The sequence below is a fragment of the Peromyscus leucopus genome, chromosome 6, assembly GCF_004664715.2.
Source record: "Peromyscus leucopus breed LL Stock chromosome 6, UCI_PerLeu_2.1, whole genome shotgun sequence".
Lineage (NCBI taxonomy): Eukaryota > Metazoa > Chordata > Mammalia > Rodentia > Cricetidae > Peromyscus > Peromyscus leucopus.
In genome coordinates, this window is record NC_051068.1 from 30,002,494 (window position 1) to 30,019,829 (window position 17,336).

The window sequence follows — 17,336 nt, forward strand, 5'->3', positions numbered from 1 at the left end:
CACAAGTATGATCTTGGTTGCAAATAAATTTAGGGAAATGCTTTAGAATTATATGTATATATTCTTAGGGAGTTACAATGCACACTGGCATCTTCAAGTATTACAGCAACATCTCTTTAGCATTTAATTGCCTAGTTGTTCCCAAAGTTATGAATTCTCCAACACTACTATTCCAAGGTTATGCTAGAAATAGATAGACATAGTCCTCCTGAAATTTCTAGAATGATACGTTGGAGAGGAATCAAGTCAACATTTGAAAAGTTTGTAACTAGAAATGAGCAGAGGGGGGTTGTACTTCACAAATCAAAACCCACATTTATTTACATTCAGTAACTGTCCACCTGTCCATAGAGACATGCTGGGAAAATAACTCCTCCTCCTATGACAGTATTGATGGAGTTTTAAGCAGCTATACGTGGAAATATTTTCTAGGAGATTAAAATAAAAGCAAAGAGACTCTATGGCAGAGACATGATATATGCTAAGTAAGGTGTGCTCAAAATTTTCAAAATATTATCATACAGGACAAGAAAAGATTACTACTGACTTCCAAAACACTTCCTCCTGGAGGGGATCTTGTTAGCCTAAATTCAAGCTGACATGGTTTTAGTGTGGACTTACCACTGCCACAGCACTGGATTGTAACAGCTCCTCGGCGCTGATGGTTGTAAAATAGGCCACGTTTGTTAGCACATAGCCAACCGTGATGATGGCCATGGAAATGCAGATCGCAAGGGGGATCGTTCTGAAATACACACAGACATCACCTATGAGTCATCATGTGCTCTCTATGACCAAAGAACAAAGAGGACTAATTCCAGTGCAGGATGTCATGGCATTGGCTGTGACTGGCATATGAAGGGACATTTTATCAAAACAAAGTATCTTTGCAATTTAATGAGATCCATGGAGGCAGGTATTTTGTATAACTTGCTTATTGTTTCATTCCCAAATATTTCAGTGTGTTCCTTTCTTTTTTCCATGAATGTTATTGCCATGCTTCTACTAACCTCATGATCACCTGGAAGGCTTGTTAAAGCACAGGCCACTGAGCCTATCCCTGACTTTCTGATTCAGTGGGATCAGCATCATTCCTGTTTTCCCAAGTGACTCTGATGCTGCTCACCAGGGAGCACATACCTTTCTGCTATTAATCCACTGTCCTGACAGCTTTTTAAAGGGAGTCCTCCAAAGCATCTTTCATATTCAGTGTTTTCCCCTTAGGCAGCTTGTGGTACAAACAAGTGAAGACATTTGGAAGCAAAAGAATGGGGTATATCTATCTTCGTAAAAAGATGGCACTAAGAATTTTGCATGTAAGGGAAGTGTTCACAATAATGACTCCGCACAGCCCTGCTGTGAGTTCAAAGGACTCTCAAGCTCATGAGCGTCTAATAAAGCAGCCTTGCAGATAATCCCATGAAATTAGAGGTGACATGCTGGGAAGTATGGACGACTGGACAGTGCTGACACTGGGTGGCCTCAAGAAGTACCCGGCACAAATGCAATATTATGTCTTCATTTAGTGCAGTGGGAAAGCCAGGAAGCTACTGACCCTCATAATTTGATTCCATGTTACCGATACACATTACTTGCTTAACATAATCGCCTCCTCAGACCCTTTCCGGTTCAGGCAACTTAAACCTTCAACTCCCCACACAAAAGCTGGTCATTTTTTTCTAGCCATCCTGCTATCAGCCCTCACAGAGGCTTCCCCCCTGCTGGGTGCCACTAATGAAGACCTCAATATAATTTCTTCCAAGATGAAAATGCAGTTCAGAACCAGGAGGCGAAAGGCACAGCCAGTCTCACTGGCCAAGCTAGATGCGTTTAACACACTGAGGCCCAGCTCATTATACTCAACGGCAATATTCCCGGTTGAGAACAGGCGAAACGAGCTAGTCAGCAACTGCTGTTCATCATGCTGCTTACAGCCTGACACTTGCCCCGATCCCCAAAGCCTTCAGCCTTGACCTCTAAATCCTGGCATCCAAACATGAAAGTAGCAGATGTTCTCCATCCCCAAGGTGAAGAGGATCCTGTGGAATTTTCCTGTGAGCACCGTGACAGACCTCACTAGCTGTAATTGATATGTGCTAAATTTAAGTCAAAAGAGAGAACCAAATAAAAAAACACTGGGCCAAAGAAATACAAGGCAGTGAAGGGATGAAAGACAAATTCTGTTTCTCTGAAAGACTGGACAGCAAAGGAGTGAGCAGGAAGAGGTGAGATGGACTCCCCTTCCCAGCCATTCATTGACTTGTGTTGAACTTTCAGTAAAGGAAGATGGAGATACAGAGAAGGGGAGAAACAGACCCTCCTTTCCTTCCAAGGCCATGTCAAGATTCTAGTAATAAAAACCGAGGTGACATTGCTCAGTGCAGCGGGGTGACTAACTTGCACAAGATAGAGAACATGGGCCATACAATATAATGCTGAGAAATAACAAAAAAACACATCTGGAATTTGGGACTATGGTCATCCCAACCAAGAACTGAGTTTCCCAGCCCTGTATCTGGAAGCCAGACCCCAGCCTGGTCCCTTTCGTGGTATGTTTCTCAGTGAGGCTTTCGATAGCCATCTTATCAGAGGGCAGGCTTAGCTAGTCCAGCCGTCTAAGACAGTCTTCCCTTTTTCTCAGTTTGCTACTAACAAACACAACAGCAGCAGTTAAGACCATTGGGCCGCTACCGGCCTCAACCTTCTATCAAGTATTTCCCATATCTGCCTCATTTTATCTTTGGAAATTCCTGTAAGCTGGAAACATCATCACATGAAGAAACAGAGTCTTTGGAGTTTAAGGAACTGTCCAAGAATACCCAGCTGGTGAGTGGAATTCAGGATTCTGCTGTGTGCATGGCCTAACTTGAAATCAAGGCATTTTAACCCTGAGTGTGTACCTTCTCACACAAGTGTGGCTCCCTCAGTTGTATTAATGTTCATGGAAATTAAGCTGTAGCGTATTAAGTGAGTTGGGGAAGTCTCATCAAGACTACATTTCTCACAGGTTCCTATAAAGGAAGGAGAAGCATTCAGAGATACTTATCATGTTTCTGTAGAACTGTAGCGAAAGGTGAGTGTTTTCAGATACCTTCTCATTTTACGGAACAGATTACTTATTATAATTATTATTGTTGTTGTTGTTATTTAAAAAGAAAAGATGTTCACTTGATGGATTTCCCCAGACATGTTTGCATACAAAAGGGAAAAGGGTCAACATATTTGTCAAACAACTTGTAATGACTTATTAACAAATGTGCTAAGGAGTCAAATATGGTAGGTAGCTATTGGGAGGGGCAACCACAGGCAGCAGAAAAGGGGTCCAAAAACAAGAGGGTATGCTGTTGAGCAAAATAACCATGATTCTCTCCGATTAGATCAAATGAACCCAGGGGAACCAGAGACACTGTGGCCACAGAGCTGCTAGCCTTTCTGACTGTCCTCAGGTCCTTTTCTCCTTTGAAGGAAGGGAAAGGGGTGGGGCAGATTCTGTGGTTGCCTTGGCATAAGAGGCATCAATTTACAAAGGTGAGCAGCTGGCCTGATGAGGGCTGGGCACCACGTGGTTAAGTCCTGGTTACAAGTATCAAAGCCTATGAACTGATAAAAGCTATTAGGCCACAGCGATCTTTCTGGACACTTTAGATGCAGAGGGCAGATAAGCAAGGTTAGGAACCCGAGAGGAATGCCAGTGGCGCAGGAAATGAAAGGAATTAGAGGAAGGAGTAGAGAGGCCATGGATATTTCAAAGCTTCTAAATTAGTGAAAGGTAGACACCCATCCTAAAGGGTAACAAAGCATTAGCTTCATGATGAATACCAATGGTGCACACCTGTAAACCCTCCTCTTTCTCAAGTGTTTGAACATGTTTGTTATGATGAACAAAACACAAATTTAGTGAGAAGAGTTCCCTCATCCTCAAGAGCCTTCCATCACTACATATGCTTTTTCTGATTAGCAGGCAATGAGAGTGTGTATGATATTTTTATTAGCTGAAAATTGTCTTCAAAAAATGTCATAGATAGTCTTCCCACTTCTTAATTTAAATTGGCATCTCTAGCCATTCTGGCACACTACTAAACTACTAAAACTACTAAACTGGAAGTCTGAAATGCCTGTTCAGGAGCTCCTTTTCCATTTATTTTTGTTATGGGTGATAGCTTATTTTCCAAAAGTGATGGGTGGATATTTGCCTTATAAGAATCTACATAGCTCCTACAAAGACATTTGATACTGAAGTAGATACGCTGCATTTCAGATCACTGTGGAATGATACATAAAATAAGTAAATAAAATGCACAATCATATGTTTAAGTAGGAGCTAACTCCCACATTCTTTTAAGCAGAAAAGCCAAGGCTGACAGAGGTTAGTGATATGGGTCAAGGTCACAGAAGCAGTGAGTGGAGAACTAGAACTCAAACTCAGCCTTGCCAGTGCTTCAAGCTCCCAGAATGTCTCTTGCAAGGGCATCTTGACTATTCAGTGCTGACTTTTATTTCAAGTTCAAGATCCATAGGGTCCTGGTATGTCAACAGATGCACATCATGTTTTATGTAGGCAATCCATTATCAAGCCAATCATTCTACTATACATCTTAGGCCATGCATGTAAGACTATGAACCCAACAGTCACTGAAGGTAGAGAGTCTGGTAAGCATGTTATCATTAAGTACCAGAAAGACTGTCTCAAGAATTTCAATTGAGCCACAAGGAGCTACTGCTGTTAAAATGAGAGTGAGTAAACCCAGCTTGATGCTGTAGTCCTTCAAGGAACACCAAAGTTAAAAGGAGTTTTGCCACTCAGGTGACTGAAGCAATGCCCTAATTATGTGAATTTAGGATACCCCAAGATTGTTTCATAACATGACCAAAATCTCCCAAGACTGTTAGTCTCCTCAGTCACCATGAGGACCTAGAACTCACTAATCCCCTATGGATGTGCTCTTATGTTTGAGATATGGGCCAGGACACAGTGGCAGACAATTAAGTTATTAAAAAACAAAACAAACACACACACACACACACACACACACACACACACACACACACACAAACCTACCTCATATGCTCTGGAACCTTCTAAAGTGGTTCATGTTTCAACTTTCTATTTAGAATGCATTAATATTTCAATGCACGTATTTGGCATTCAGGGTAAGAAAGGACAAAAAAAGTCATGATCAAGAAGAACAAAAGAATGGCAAACTTCTTAATGTAAAAAGCAAAAAAAAGGGGGGGGTGTAAATAAATAAATAAAGGAAGACTAACATTTTTCAAGGATTTTTAAAAGTCTGCCGGGAAACAGGGGGCTTTGCCCTTTTGCACTTGAAATGCAGCCATGCTTCACTGTAACATAAAGTATTTATAATTATATTAAGTACCTTCCAATTCTAACTATTTATTTTAGAGACATACTTGTTTCAGATTTTCTCTATAGTGACCCTGCAGGGACTTTGAAAGACTTACATCATTTTTTCAGAGATTTGATCAAGAAATAATTCAAACCTCATTACCTCTCTCTTTTGGATTCACCAACTTGCTTTTTGGGAGTTATCATTTCTTTTATTATCACTGTTATTAATTTTTTTAGTTCTTCAAAATTTAGCTGCATATGACAGACCAATTATTAATAAGCTTGTTTCAAGGAACAGCTTCCCCGCATGTTTCATGCACATGATTTTATGTTCACGTATGTCACTCATCTTTCCTCAGCCTTGCTAATAACAGCATCTTCAGCCACCCCCGGACACTGGACTGTCCCATGTGGCCACGTACTCACTCGCACTTTTAGCAAAGGGGGCAGTTATAGCTGTGACTAACGATTTTCCACGGTTGAGTTCAAATGCATCTCCTATTTTTTCCAGGGATTTTTGCCTCATTGTCATTTAGGATAGTGTTGCTACATCTCTAGTTATCCATTAAGAGTGGGAATGGGACACTAAAATGTGCAAAAGAAACCCACTTGAGGGCATGTTGAAAGCAACTGAGAAGGTATAGTGTGACACTGAAAGGAAAAAAAAAAAAAGAAGAAGAAAAAACATTTACAAGGAAGAAAATACCAGATGAACCTGTTTAACATTCTGAAAGGATTTGTGTTCGTGCCTAATGACCGTTGTGGAGTACAGTTGAACTACCAACACAAAAAACACACTGTAACATAAGTGCAAACAAAACTACTACTGAGCTCAGTCCCATCTGCCCCATGCCCCACTTCCCATGGAACATAGCAAGACCACGCATGGGTAGTTGTGCTGGCACATTCTAAATCTAGTACCATTGTCTCATCTAAATCTCACCATTTTGTGTCCACGTATGAAGAGGTCCAGAAACAGAAAGAGAAGACAGACAGACCTGGAAGGAGATGTGAGAAATTAATAGATAAAGATTGGAGGGTCACAAGAGGCTCAGAAGAAAACACACATATAGGAATTCATAAAGAGCGGCACAGGAAGAGGACCAAGAAAGACGACAAAAAAGGAGCAAGTGTCATCCAAAACTTCACAGGACAAACGAAGAGAAACACAAATGTATAACTCAGAAACACAGGGTAATAAGCAGTCGCAAACATAAATATAAGCATTTTATCCTGCAAAAGCTTTATTTTTTGTCCCAGAATAAATTCGTGACTAAATAAAATTATGCAACAAAATGTAGCATGAGCATAAATTTTCATTTGCTTCCACTTTATACAATCTTAAAAACTTTGCATTGTGTGCATCTCATTTTTTCTCATTTCCTGAAGATTTAGTGTGTGTCCTCTGGATACATTACAGTTATCTATATTTATCATGAACAAACACAAGCATATTTTAGGCAAGTTCTAGTATATAAAGACAAAACTAGCTTTAAATTAAATGCTAGCAATTAAATCATAGGAAGAAATATCTTAATAGTAATAAATTAAATTCCACAGTAGTGGTTAGTTCTTATTTTTGTTATGACATGCATATAATACTTCTCTTTAAATTTCATTATATTGCTCATGATTTGACCCAAAGTATACTGAGGTCTCAGTGAACCACTTTTTACAATGGTGTTCCTAAAATTCAGATTTATGAACAAGGCATGAAACTACACACCAGTGTGTGTTCCTCTTTCAAATCTACATATTCCTGAGAAGTAGCCACCCAGAAGAGAGCCCAGTTACCAGGCTTCCTCCTGTGTAGGAGAGAATGTGACTCATTCTTAGCTACAGGATGTGAATAGATGATTGAGTTAGAAGCTGAGATGGCTACTGCCCCTGCCCTAGCTGGGATCTGGTTTCTATGTTAGTCAATGCTCTATCACTGTAGCGAACTCCCCAAGAGAGTCAATATCTGAAGAGACGAGTGTCCTCTGGCTCACTGCTTTGGAGTTATCAGTCTATGGCCACCTGACCCCATTGCTTGAGACTGTGGCAAGGCCACACTTCATGACTGGAGTGTATAACGGAACAAAACCTTTCCCCTTGTGTCGTGGCAAAGAGCAAAACTGAGGCAAAAGAAGGAAACAAGGTTGAGTAATCTCCTTCAACAGCAAACTTTCATTGACCCAAAGAACTCCCAGGATGCCTATGTGTAAGTTTCCAACCAGGAGGGCTGGAGAGATGGCTTAGAGGTTAAGAGCACTGGCTGTTCTTCCAGAGGTCCTGAGTTCAATTCCCAGCAACCACATGGTGGCTCACAACCATCTGTAATGAGATCTGGCGCCCTCTTCTGGCATACAAGACAGAACACTGTATACATAATAAATAAATCTTTAAAAAAAAAAATTTCCAACCAGGTAAAGAGTTCTGTCTTGAAGAGAAGCTCCAGTAAGACTCGGGACGCTCTAAAGAGAGATGAAAATGCCATCCTTCGGGGAAACTCATTAAAACTCAGAAAGAACATAACTCAAAAGCCTCAGGAAGTTCCTCCTTCTCCATATGTACCCAGGAAGGACTGCTGAGAGACAAGCCCAGGCCTCCCCAGCTGCCTCTAAGAGACAGAGACCCGCTGAGCCGCCTGAAGAGACACTCTCCAATTGTTGAGCTGCCTGCAAATTCTGCAGTGTGCTCCGGGTTCCCAGCTTTTGCAAAAAATCTGTGCTAGAATGGGCTTTGGGGGACAAGGTAGTCTTTGAGTCCTGTCTGCTCCTGTAAGTAACCTCTCACCCATATTCCTACAAGTAACCCCAATTACTTTATTGGTTCATCAAGTTGCACTCTGGTTGTATCTGTACTTTAGTCTATTATTGTCAGTTCCCTACATTTGTTCACTTCACAGGAGTAGTGTCACACAGTAAGGCCACACCTTTCAATGATTCTATCATCTCCTAATAGTACCATACTTGGACCAAGTCTTTATTTCCTGGACCTTGGGGGAGGGGAGCAGCATTTATCCTGCAAACTGAAGCAAGACTAGTTCCTGAGGAAGCCATACCATGGGAGGAAATCTGAATTGCAGAATTAACATAGACAAAAGCCTATGAGGGAGCCATGCATACCCAAAATGGGATGCTGTAAGATTTAAGAAGTAACCTTTTGGTGGTTTAAAGCCACAGGCATTCTGTGGGTTGACTGTTAGTTCAAGAAGCATTAACCTAAATAATCAAAGAATAAATGACTTCCATTGTGTGGATCCCTTTCTTTATATTTATAGATCTTAATTAGGGTCAATAAGACTGAAAACATGACCTCATTAAGTAGTATTGTATAATATATTATTTAGTTTACAAAAGATGAGCAAATGACATAAAATTCTTAATGGTCTAAATGACAATGTCAAATCAAAATGGGTATTTGTCTGAACAAATTAGGATAGAGAAAATGAATCATTATTCAAACTCCTCAGAAACAACAGACACCTCTTATTATTTGCTATTTTGAAGCAATTCAGAGTATCTTGAACTCCTGAAATTCCCACCAATCTAACAAGAAGAAAAACGTAATTGCCCACTTGTCTCCCCAAGGGTGCAAAATTAAAGAAACTCCAAGGATGGAAGCAAGTCAGTGTGGACTGAGCCTACCCACTGCTGGGTGGTATATGCTAATTGGTGTCAAAAGTTCTTCATGCTGTAAATGTACAGTTAGTAGGAACTGACAACACACTACACACACATAAAATAGGCCAACCATCACATTTCTGGCAGACAATGAGAAATGGTGCAGTCAGACACATAGCCATTCAATTTTGACAAACTATTGCGTCTGCCACCAAAGTTGCCCCCAATATCTATGACCAATGATGTCAGGTCAAATTAATAATAATCTTTTTAACTTTCACATCTGGTAGTCAAGTAAACAACTGGTTTTCAAATTGGATCTCTAGGAACCAGAATAGAAGGCAGACCATGGACAAAATGATGGAGTACTCGAGCTACTTCAACCAGTTATGTTCACGTTTGTTGCTTTTACGTAGCAGAATCCTCTTTAAAAGGATGGTGTGACCCAAATTCTAAGGTAATTTTACAATTATGGTCCTTCAGAGTTCTTTTATGCCTTAGTTAAGATTTGGGGTTCAACTATGGCTTTCTAAGGTACACCTTAAAAATAAATTTTAGTTTCAAAAAGTGCCTATATATGAATAATTACATGATTTGTATATATCTGACCCTGTAAAGTTGGAAATAATTTTAATACTATAGTAATTGAGGAAAAAAGTTAGTATATAAAGCTAATCTTAGCAAGGAAAGTATAAAACAGATTAAGGAGCCAATAGCTATGGTCTGGCTTTAGTCAAAGTGGCAAGCCCCCTGTTGCAAGGCACATGACATAGCAGTTTAGGGAAAGGTGGAAAAGAGAAAAAATAGAGTTGATGGGCTAAACACTCTGCCAGTTTGGAGAGATACTATGTCATTGTCAAGAAAGTGAGGACGGAGACTCCTGGCTAGAACGGTTGACAGCTGCCCGAAAGGTCACAGGGCCCGCAGAATGGCAGAGCCTGGTCAAGCCCTGCCTCTCCTCTTCTCAAGCTGTCTAGCTATCAAGATTCATATTCCCAGAGGAAGTGGAATGCTGTGATCTTTTATCTTTCAGCAAAAAAGTAAAACCTTTTGAAAACTATGCTTCCGTGCATTCAGCTTATATTTACTAATATCTTTTCTTAGACCACAGTTTCATAGGCAAACCTCTCTCTGAAGGGAAAAGAGTATCAAGACAAACACACTGTCTGATGACTCCATGACACATGATCAAGGGAAACGGAGCAGGGGGTACTCAAAACCATTGATCCCTCATGTTTCTTCTCTTCCATAATTCCCCTCATCTTTTTTTCTCACATGCCTAGAATTAAAAATTTCCATATATACGATCCCAGTGTAAATAGTTTGGAGGAGTGTTAAATGTCACTCCAACTCTGACTTTGATATTTCTTCTAACTTGATTTCACGGGACCATTAGGAAGTCTCTACATTTCAGTCTGAAAGCCAGGCCTCAGTCAAGTGTCCATCACCAGTAAATACACAAGAGCATTAGATTGGTAGAGTCTAGAGAACACTCCCTGGAATATTCATTCCTCTACAGTTTTTGAAACAAGAGTCCCAGAGGAGTCCCTGAAGCATCAAGGTTCCTGCTCTTAGACCATAGCACCAGAATGTAGTTTTGCCTTTGCTTTTTCTGTCTCTCAGAGGACAGAGCATGCACCAACTTTACAATCTCCTCCCTCCTCTAAAGATGTGTTGCTGTCCTCAGCAGGCACCCAACACATCAGAGCACCTTCCATCATTACCATCTAAAAGTGCCAACCTGACTGAAAGAAAAATGATCATCATAGAAGATAATTTAGTGGATAAGTGAGCTGTCCACCCTCCTGATTCTACACAGACAGTCTGTGATAAAACCAAACCTCCACAGACTGCACCACCATAAACACTCATGGGGGGCTTCATAAGTCATTGTATTTTATCACTTTGGCATCTGTCAAAACTTTACTGTGTCCTATCATTATCACCTGAATTTCAGGGGAGTATATACAGTAAAGGTATCGAGCAAGTTAACTGACACCAAGCACATGAATTTGACCAACACTTGCCAAATATCTTCTATTTGCTAATTATTATAAGTAGAGTGATTAAAATATCAAATGTACAGAAATTCTCTCACTAGTGGAACCTAAAATTCAAACAGGACCAGCGGTAGGGGACTATCTCCTAAGAAGACAGCTTGTCCCCAATTTCCCCATTCTGGTTGGTCTTAGATAAAAAGTGTCCCTCTTCAAAGAACCTTTTCCTCCTTTTCTAAGTAGGTCTTGGAACAGTGTCTTAAGTCTTTATGTGTTAATACACAACAAATTCCACAAAGAAACTAAGTGTTCCCCTAGCATTCTGAAGTACCCCAAAGATTTTCTCTAAGTATATAATGAAAACATCTTTGAAGATAAACGACAAACATCTGTTTGTCCCTCTGAAATATAACTGATTTTATGCTTCTGTATCTTTGTGTTTGTGGGTGTGTGTATACATGGGTGTGTGTGGCAGAGGACAACCTTGGGTATAGTTTCACAGGTGTCTTCTACCTTTTGTTTGATATGGAGTCTCTCTTAGCCTGGAACCTCTCCAAGTAGCCAGCCAACTGCCAAGGGTCTATTTGTCTCTCACCATCTACAAGAGCATGTTACTATCCTGTTTTGTTTGGGGGTTTATAGGTTTATTTGTTTGGTTGGTTGGGTGGGTTGTTTTTGTTTGTTTAGTCAACTTGACCAAAACAACTAGAGTTATATGTGAAGGTGAATCTCAATTAAAAACCATCTCTATTAGATTGCCTGTGGGTAGACAGGCCTGTGTGCTGTGGAACAAATCTGTGTACACTGTAAATAGGTATTGCTTTCATTGTTGATAAAAAGCCATTGGGCCGATGACTAAGCAGGACTTTTGGGCAGAGAGAATGCTGCGAAGAAGGTGGAGTCAGAAGAGCCACCAGCCAGCAGCAAGATAAAAAAGAAGCAGGACATGCTCATGGTAAAAGCCACCAACCTTGGGGCAGCACATAGATTAATAGAAATGGGTGAATTTAAGTTGTAAGAGCTAGTTAGTAATAAGCCAGAGCTATTGGCTGAGCATCCATAATTAATAATAAGTCACTGAGTGGTTATTTGGGAAGCAGCTGGCAGACCAGAGCTGGTGGTGGTCTGAAAAAAAAAAAAAAAAAAAAAAAACCCTCCACCTAATGGAGCATTTTATTGATTGTTGAATGATATGGGAGGGCCTTCACAGTTGTGGGTGGTTCTACCCCTAGGCATGTGGTCCTGGGATGTATAAGAAAGCAAGCTGAACAAGCCAATAAGCAGCATTCCTCCATGGCCTCTGCTTCCATTCTTGCCTTGAGTTCTTGCCCTTACTTCCCTAAGTGATGGGATGTGACCTGAGAGCTGTAAGATGAAATAAGCCTTTTCCTCTCCAAGTTGCTTTTGGATGTTCATCACAGCAATGGAAACCTAACAATGACAGTCATTATAACCAGCTCACACACCATGGGTTCTAGGAATGAAGTTCATGTTCTCACATTTGTAAGCCAAGTGCTTAAGGACTGAGCTATTTCTCCAGCCCAAGTATAACTTACTTTTATGACACTTCTAGCCACATATGGAAAAGGCTTTTGGATTCTTTGGTTTCTGTTATTTTTTTTTTTAAATATTCTGTGTCTACAGGTGTTTTCCCCCACATATATGTCTGTGTACCATGTGCCTGCAGGCTCCCAGGAGGCAAGAAAAGTGTGTTGGATCACCTGGGAACTGGAGTCACAAATGGTTTTGACTCCCCATGTAGGTAATGGAAATTGAACACAGGTTCTCTCTAGAGTGGTCAGTGCTCTTAATTGTTAAATAATCTCTCCAGTCCTGGGTTAAATTTTAAACTTTTTGTATACTGTCTTTCTAGGACAACTCCTATAATAATAATAATAATAATAATAATAATAATAATAATAATAATAAATCTTATTAAAACAGGAAGAGACATTTATGCCATGAGAATCTAAAACTTAGATTTTTTTAAATCAATTAAAATAAAACTAAGTTTTAGAGTATGGAGAAGACACAAAAGAGAGCAAATTTAAGTCACTTCAAGCAAACTACATCTTTTCTTTAATTCATACTCTATCTTATATGACTGTCATAACCATGTGATAAGTCAGCAAAGCTCCCAAAAGAAGATTCCAGAAAAGTAAATGGAAGCAACAAGGGAGCTTCACGACAGAAGGAAATATTCATCCCATCAAAATGTTGTGTGGATCCCAAATTATAAAATCTCTCAGAACACATGATTCGTGAGCAGGATAAAGCTACTCCTAGTCAAGATCATTTTTAATAAAAATCAGGAGCCTCCTGGATTCACACGTCAGGCACACACAAACAATGCTCCTTGAAACACAGACTGACTGGAAACCAGTGCTGGACCAGAAGGGGTACAAGGATACACCACACCACTGCAAGTCTCCCTGTCAAAACAGCGCACAATTGGACAGACATCACAACTGCGCTTGTTTGTGTTTAATTGTTTTCTAATGTATAATTTAAATATACCAAGTACCCTGGAGCCATCATGGGGAAAACAGGCTAGTGATAAAATAAGCCAATATCACCATAACCACTTTGTAAGAAAAGTAGCCAACATGTAAGACAGCCAGGAAAAGAAGATTTCCCTATCTTTTTGGTAGATACATTCCTTCGAAAGAGAAGATGCCAAGAAGAAAAGTATGTATCATTCTTTTTAATGTAGAGTGGAATCTATGTTATTGCTTAGGAAATATGTTTATTATTTTACCAACATGTGATAAAATATTCATTCTCATGATTATAAACCCAAAGAGTTTGGATGCATTTATAAACTTAACTAATATTTAATCCTCAATGGGCAATGCTGGCAATTGCAAATATCACCAGCAATATTTCTTCATGTTACCACTGGTATTTCTGTTAATATTTTTTGCAAGTTAGCTTGTTAAAAGTATTCTGGAAATAGACAATCATGTTTAAAATGCTGTATTAGTGTTTTCAGAGGGTTAAGAAGGCCAAAAACAAACAAGAATTAATGTCATTCACAGCTACCTTCATTCATTAACTTTCTTTTCATTCAAGAGGACAAAAAGAAGCAAACTTAATAATTAAGCATGGCCCATAGAGAAAGAAATGTATGGAAAAAGATATCTGCCACACAAATGATGCAATGGGGGCATTATTATAAGAGATAATGCCATCAAGATAACTTGAAAAGCCATGGGCATTACATTTCAAAGCACTATTCGTGTTATTTCCATAAACAGGAAAAGCGGAACAGAAAATTCCTCCATGCAAACAGAAGTTGTACTCAATTTGAGTTTATTTAAAGTAACAGAGTAATAATGGAAGCAGCTTCTCTCTCCAGAATAAAAAGAGATTTTTAATAATAAAATTATATAGTAATTGGCTGTTATGCCAATAGAAATGACCTGAAAATATCTTAATAGAGAACATAAAAGTTAATGTATATTATCACATCATGACAAGTGCCATAATTTATGAGCTTCATAAACTGAGGGGACTTATCACTTTGTGTGTGTGTATGTGTGTGTGTGTGTGTGTGTATGTGAGTGTGTGTGTACACTAGATTTTCTCCAAAAATAGTATGTGTGTGTGAAAGAGAGGTTTAAATGTTTTATACAAAACAGACTATGACCATAAAAGCAATATACGCGGGGGGGGGCACGCTTAATAGCATCGGAGCAGAGCAGGCGGATCTCTGTGAGTTCGAGCAGCCTGGCTAAAGTATTCAGAAAGCGCAAACACAAAGAAAAGTCTCGAAAAAAAAAAAAAAAAAAAAAAAAAAAGCAATATACATAAATCAAAATGCTTATTATATTTAAACACAAATGCAAAAGTTCTGCTAGTTGGCATCTCAAACAAACAAACAGAACAAAAGCAACATGGGGGGAAAAGACAAAATGACTGCACCACGAGGCTGTGTCCAAGCCCTACAAGTGCAGAGGACGAAGAGTAGAACCAACAACAGGAAGTAGTGACGCCGGTGCTGGAGGGAAGCAGCGTCTCTTCTTTAAAAGGCATTAGGCAACACAAGCAGTGACCTTTCAATGCTCACTGCACATTAAAAAGTAGACTCAACCTGGCATTCAATCCTAAGGAAATAACTGGATCCATAGACATATAAGAAATCTATGATCTAGCATTATTGTATCAAGGAAAAATTGAAATGTTTTCAACATTCAACAAGAAAATGAGAAAAACAGAGGTATACCATCCACCACTAAAATGGTGTCCACTAAGTGAAGGATATGGAAATCAAATGCAATAGTGTGAGATGAAAAACCCAGGGCAGATCTGTAGCCACCTAAGTAGAAAAAGCTGGGTGTGGGGCACAGTGGGTGTGTGAGACAAGCCTGGGAATGGGGCATTAATGAGGTAGACAACACCCTGGGAAAACACAACAAATAAACAAGAAGAAAATATCAGAATGCCCAAGTTGTGAAGAGAAATGTATATGGATCTTCATCCCAACCAAACAATCATATGAACACACACACACACACACACACACACACACAGGGATAGGGAACTGAGGACCAAAATCATCCAAGTGAGTACTATTTTGATTCAGTATGATTCACAGACTACCTATGGCTCTACATTTCTCTTTCGTAATTTGTTGGAATTTTCAATTTTGGCCGTCTGTTATTATTAAAGAGAAAGAGTGCATACTGCCATATTGGAAACCCAATGAAAATCATTTTCATTGCTACTGAAAATGTTACTTTCACTCTTCTAGCAGAGTATAAAATATGTGAAAAATTGGTCATCTGATTAAACAGATTATTGGATGCCAACCACTTTTATTTGAGTCTCAGCAACTTTAAAATGAGATAAATAGCATGTGCTCATTAGGAGAATTTAGAAACAAGAGAGTCGGGGTAATTTTGGTGTTTAAGTGTCTCTGATCAGAAGGGCAGAGTGGGCACAGTTTTGAGTCCTGGAAATTCCACCCATCTGTCTCTGTAGAAATGGCAATGACAACCGCTTCATTTGACACCATGTTTAGAGAACAGGGAGTCTAGCTACCCTGCTTAGTCATGGATTTGTATCATCAACCTGAAGGTTTAAAAAGCACCTAGACACCCAGCGTGGAGCTTCCCCCTCTGCGGACTCACAGCTCAGCCTGCGGTGCAGTATAAAGAGGAAAGCCCCATGACTCAGAGCACTGCATCCCTGAGCTGGGTGCATACTTGCTTTCTCCCCACATTGTCACTTGGTCATCTCTCCCCGCCAGGAGGATCAAGTAAACAGACATTTGCATACATCCCAGACATGTTTGACCTTTCTTACCTAACGCCCTATGCAGCTCTAAAACAGCACCTGAGATCTTTGACCTCTGCTCACTGCCCAGCTCACTTATTGCTTTTGTCATTTTCAGACAGACAACAGAAGTTAACCATGTCTTCTGTATCAATTTCTCTGTTCCTTCTCCCAGTACACAATACGGAAAGTGGAACTTGATTGTTTGATGGTATCAATAACAGAAAAATTAAATATAGCCACTCAGAGAGACGAAGAATCTAAGAGTCAGTGTACATGTGGAGATACTGGAGAAAATAAAAGCAGGTATTCCTTCATAGTATCCTGAATCTTCAGCATTTCTTCTTCATAATATTTCCTTTTTAATCTTATGATCTTACAACCTTTGCTAAATGACCTGGAATAAATCACTTACTTCTACTAGTCTAGAAACTACATCTGTTGTCTGCTTGCCAAATGATTTTTAGAAAGCTGCATTTTACTGTTTTAAAGATCAGTTTTATTAAATGCTGCACAGGACATGTCTAATGGTGACTGTGAGACCAAAATGAGCCATCTTAGAAATAAGACCAAAATGCTTTCACCCTAAAATTAAGCTAAGATTTCTCCTTTTGAGAACAGCAGAAGTTACTGAGACCATCAGTTCAGATTCCAGAAACAGAAGTGTAAAAGTACAGAGTCACAAGTAGTCAGGAGTAAGCTGCGACTATGGAATGTCCTCTCCTGCCCCTAGCAACTGCTTGACCATAGAATTCCAACCTAGTTTCATATGACTGTGTAATCACCAGATGCCCCCATCTGGGCAGCCAATGAAAAATGGTGTGGACAACTACTTCCTTAGAAGGAAAACTGAATTGTGATTTCTGAATTCCTAGACACAAGCCAATCAGAATTGTACCTGTACTAGCACCCTAAATGATGTAACCTTGTGACTTTTCCCTTTAAAAACTGAGCTTGCAGACAGGTGGGCGCTTCCTCCAGCCTCCACTGCGTTGGATGTATTGGACGAAGTCCTGCTAGGCTTGTATTGCTTTTGGATATCAGAATTAAACCTTGCTTTTGCATTCGGCATGCTCATCTTTGGTGGTCTCTCTGGGGGTCACG

General features: G+C 39.8%; 1 protein-coding gene across 1 annotated transcript in view; it reads right to left on the reverse strand.

The window, feature by feature from the left end:
* The window catches only part of Slc7a11 (solute carrier family 7 member 11), a 75,052-nt gene that overhangs the window by 14,108 nt on the left and 43,608 nt on the right, over positions 1 to 17,336 (reverse strand). Inside the window, exon 7 of the mRNA XM_028873390.2 lies at positions 622 to 745. Coding sequence (XP_028729223.1) covers positions 622 to 745 — 124 coding nt within the window. The remainder of the gene's footprint in view (positions 1 to 621; positions 746 to 17,336) is intronic.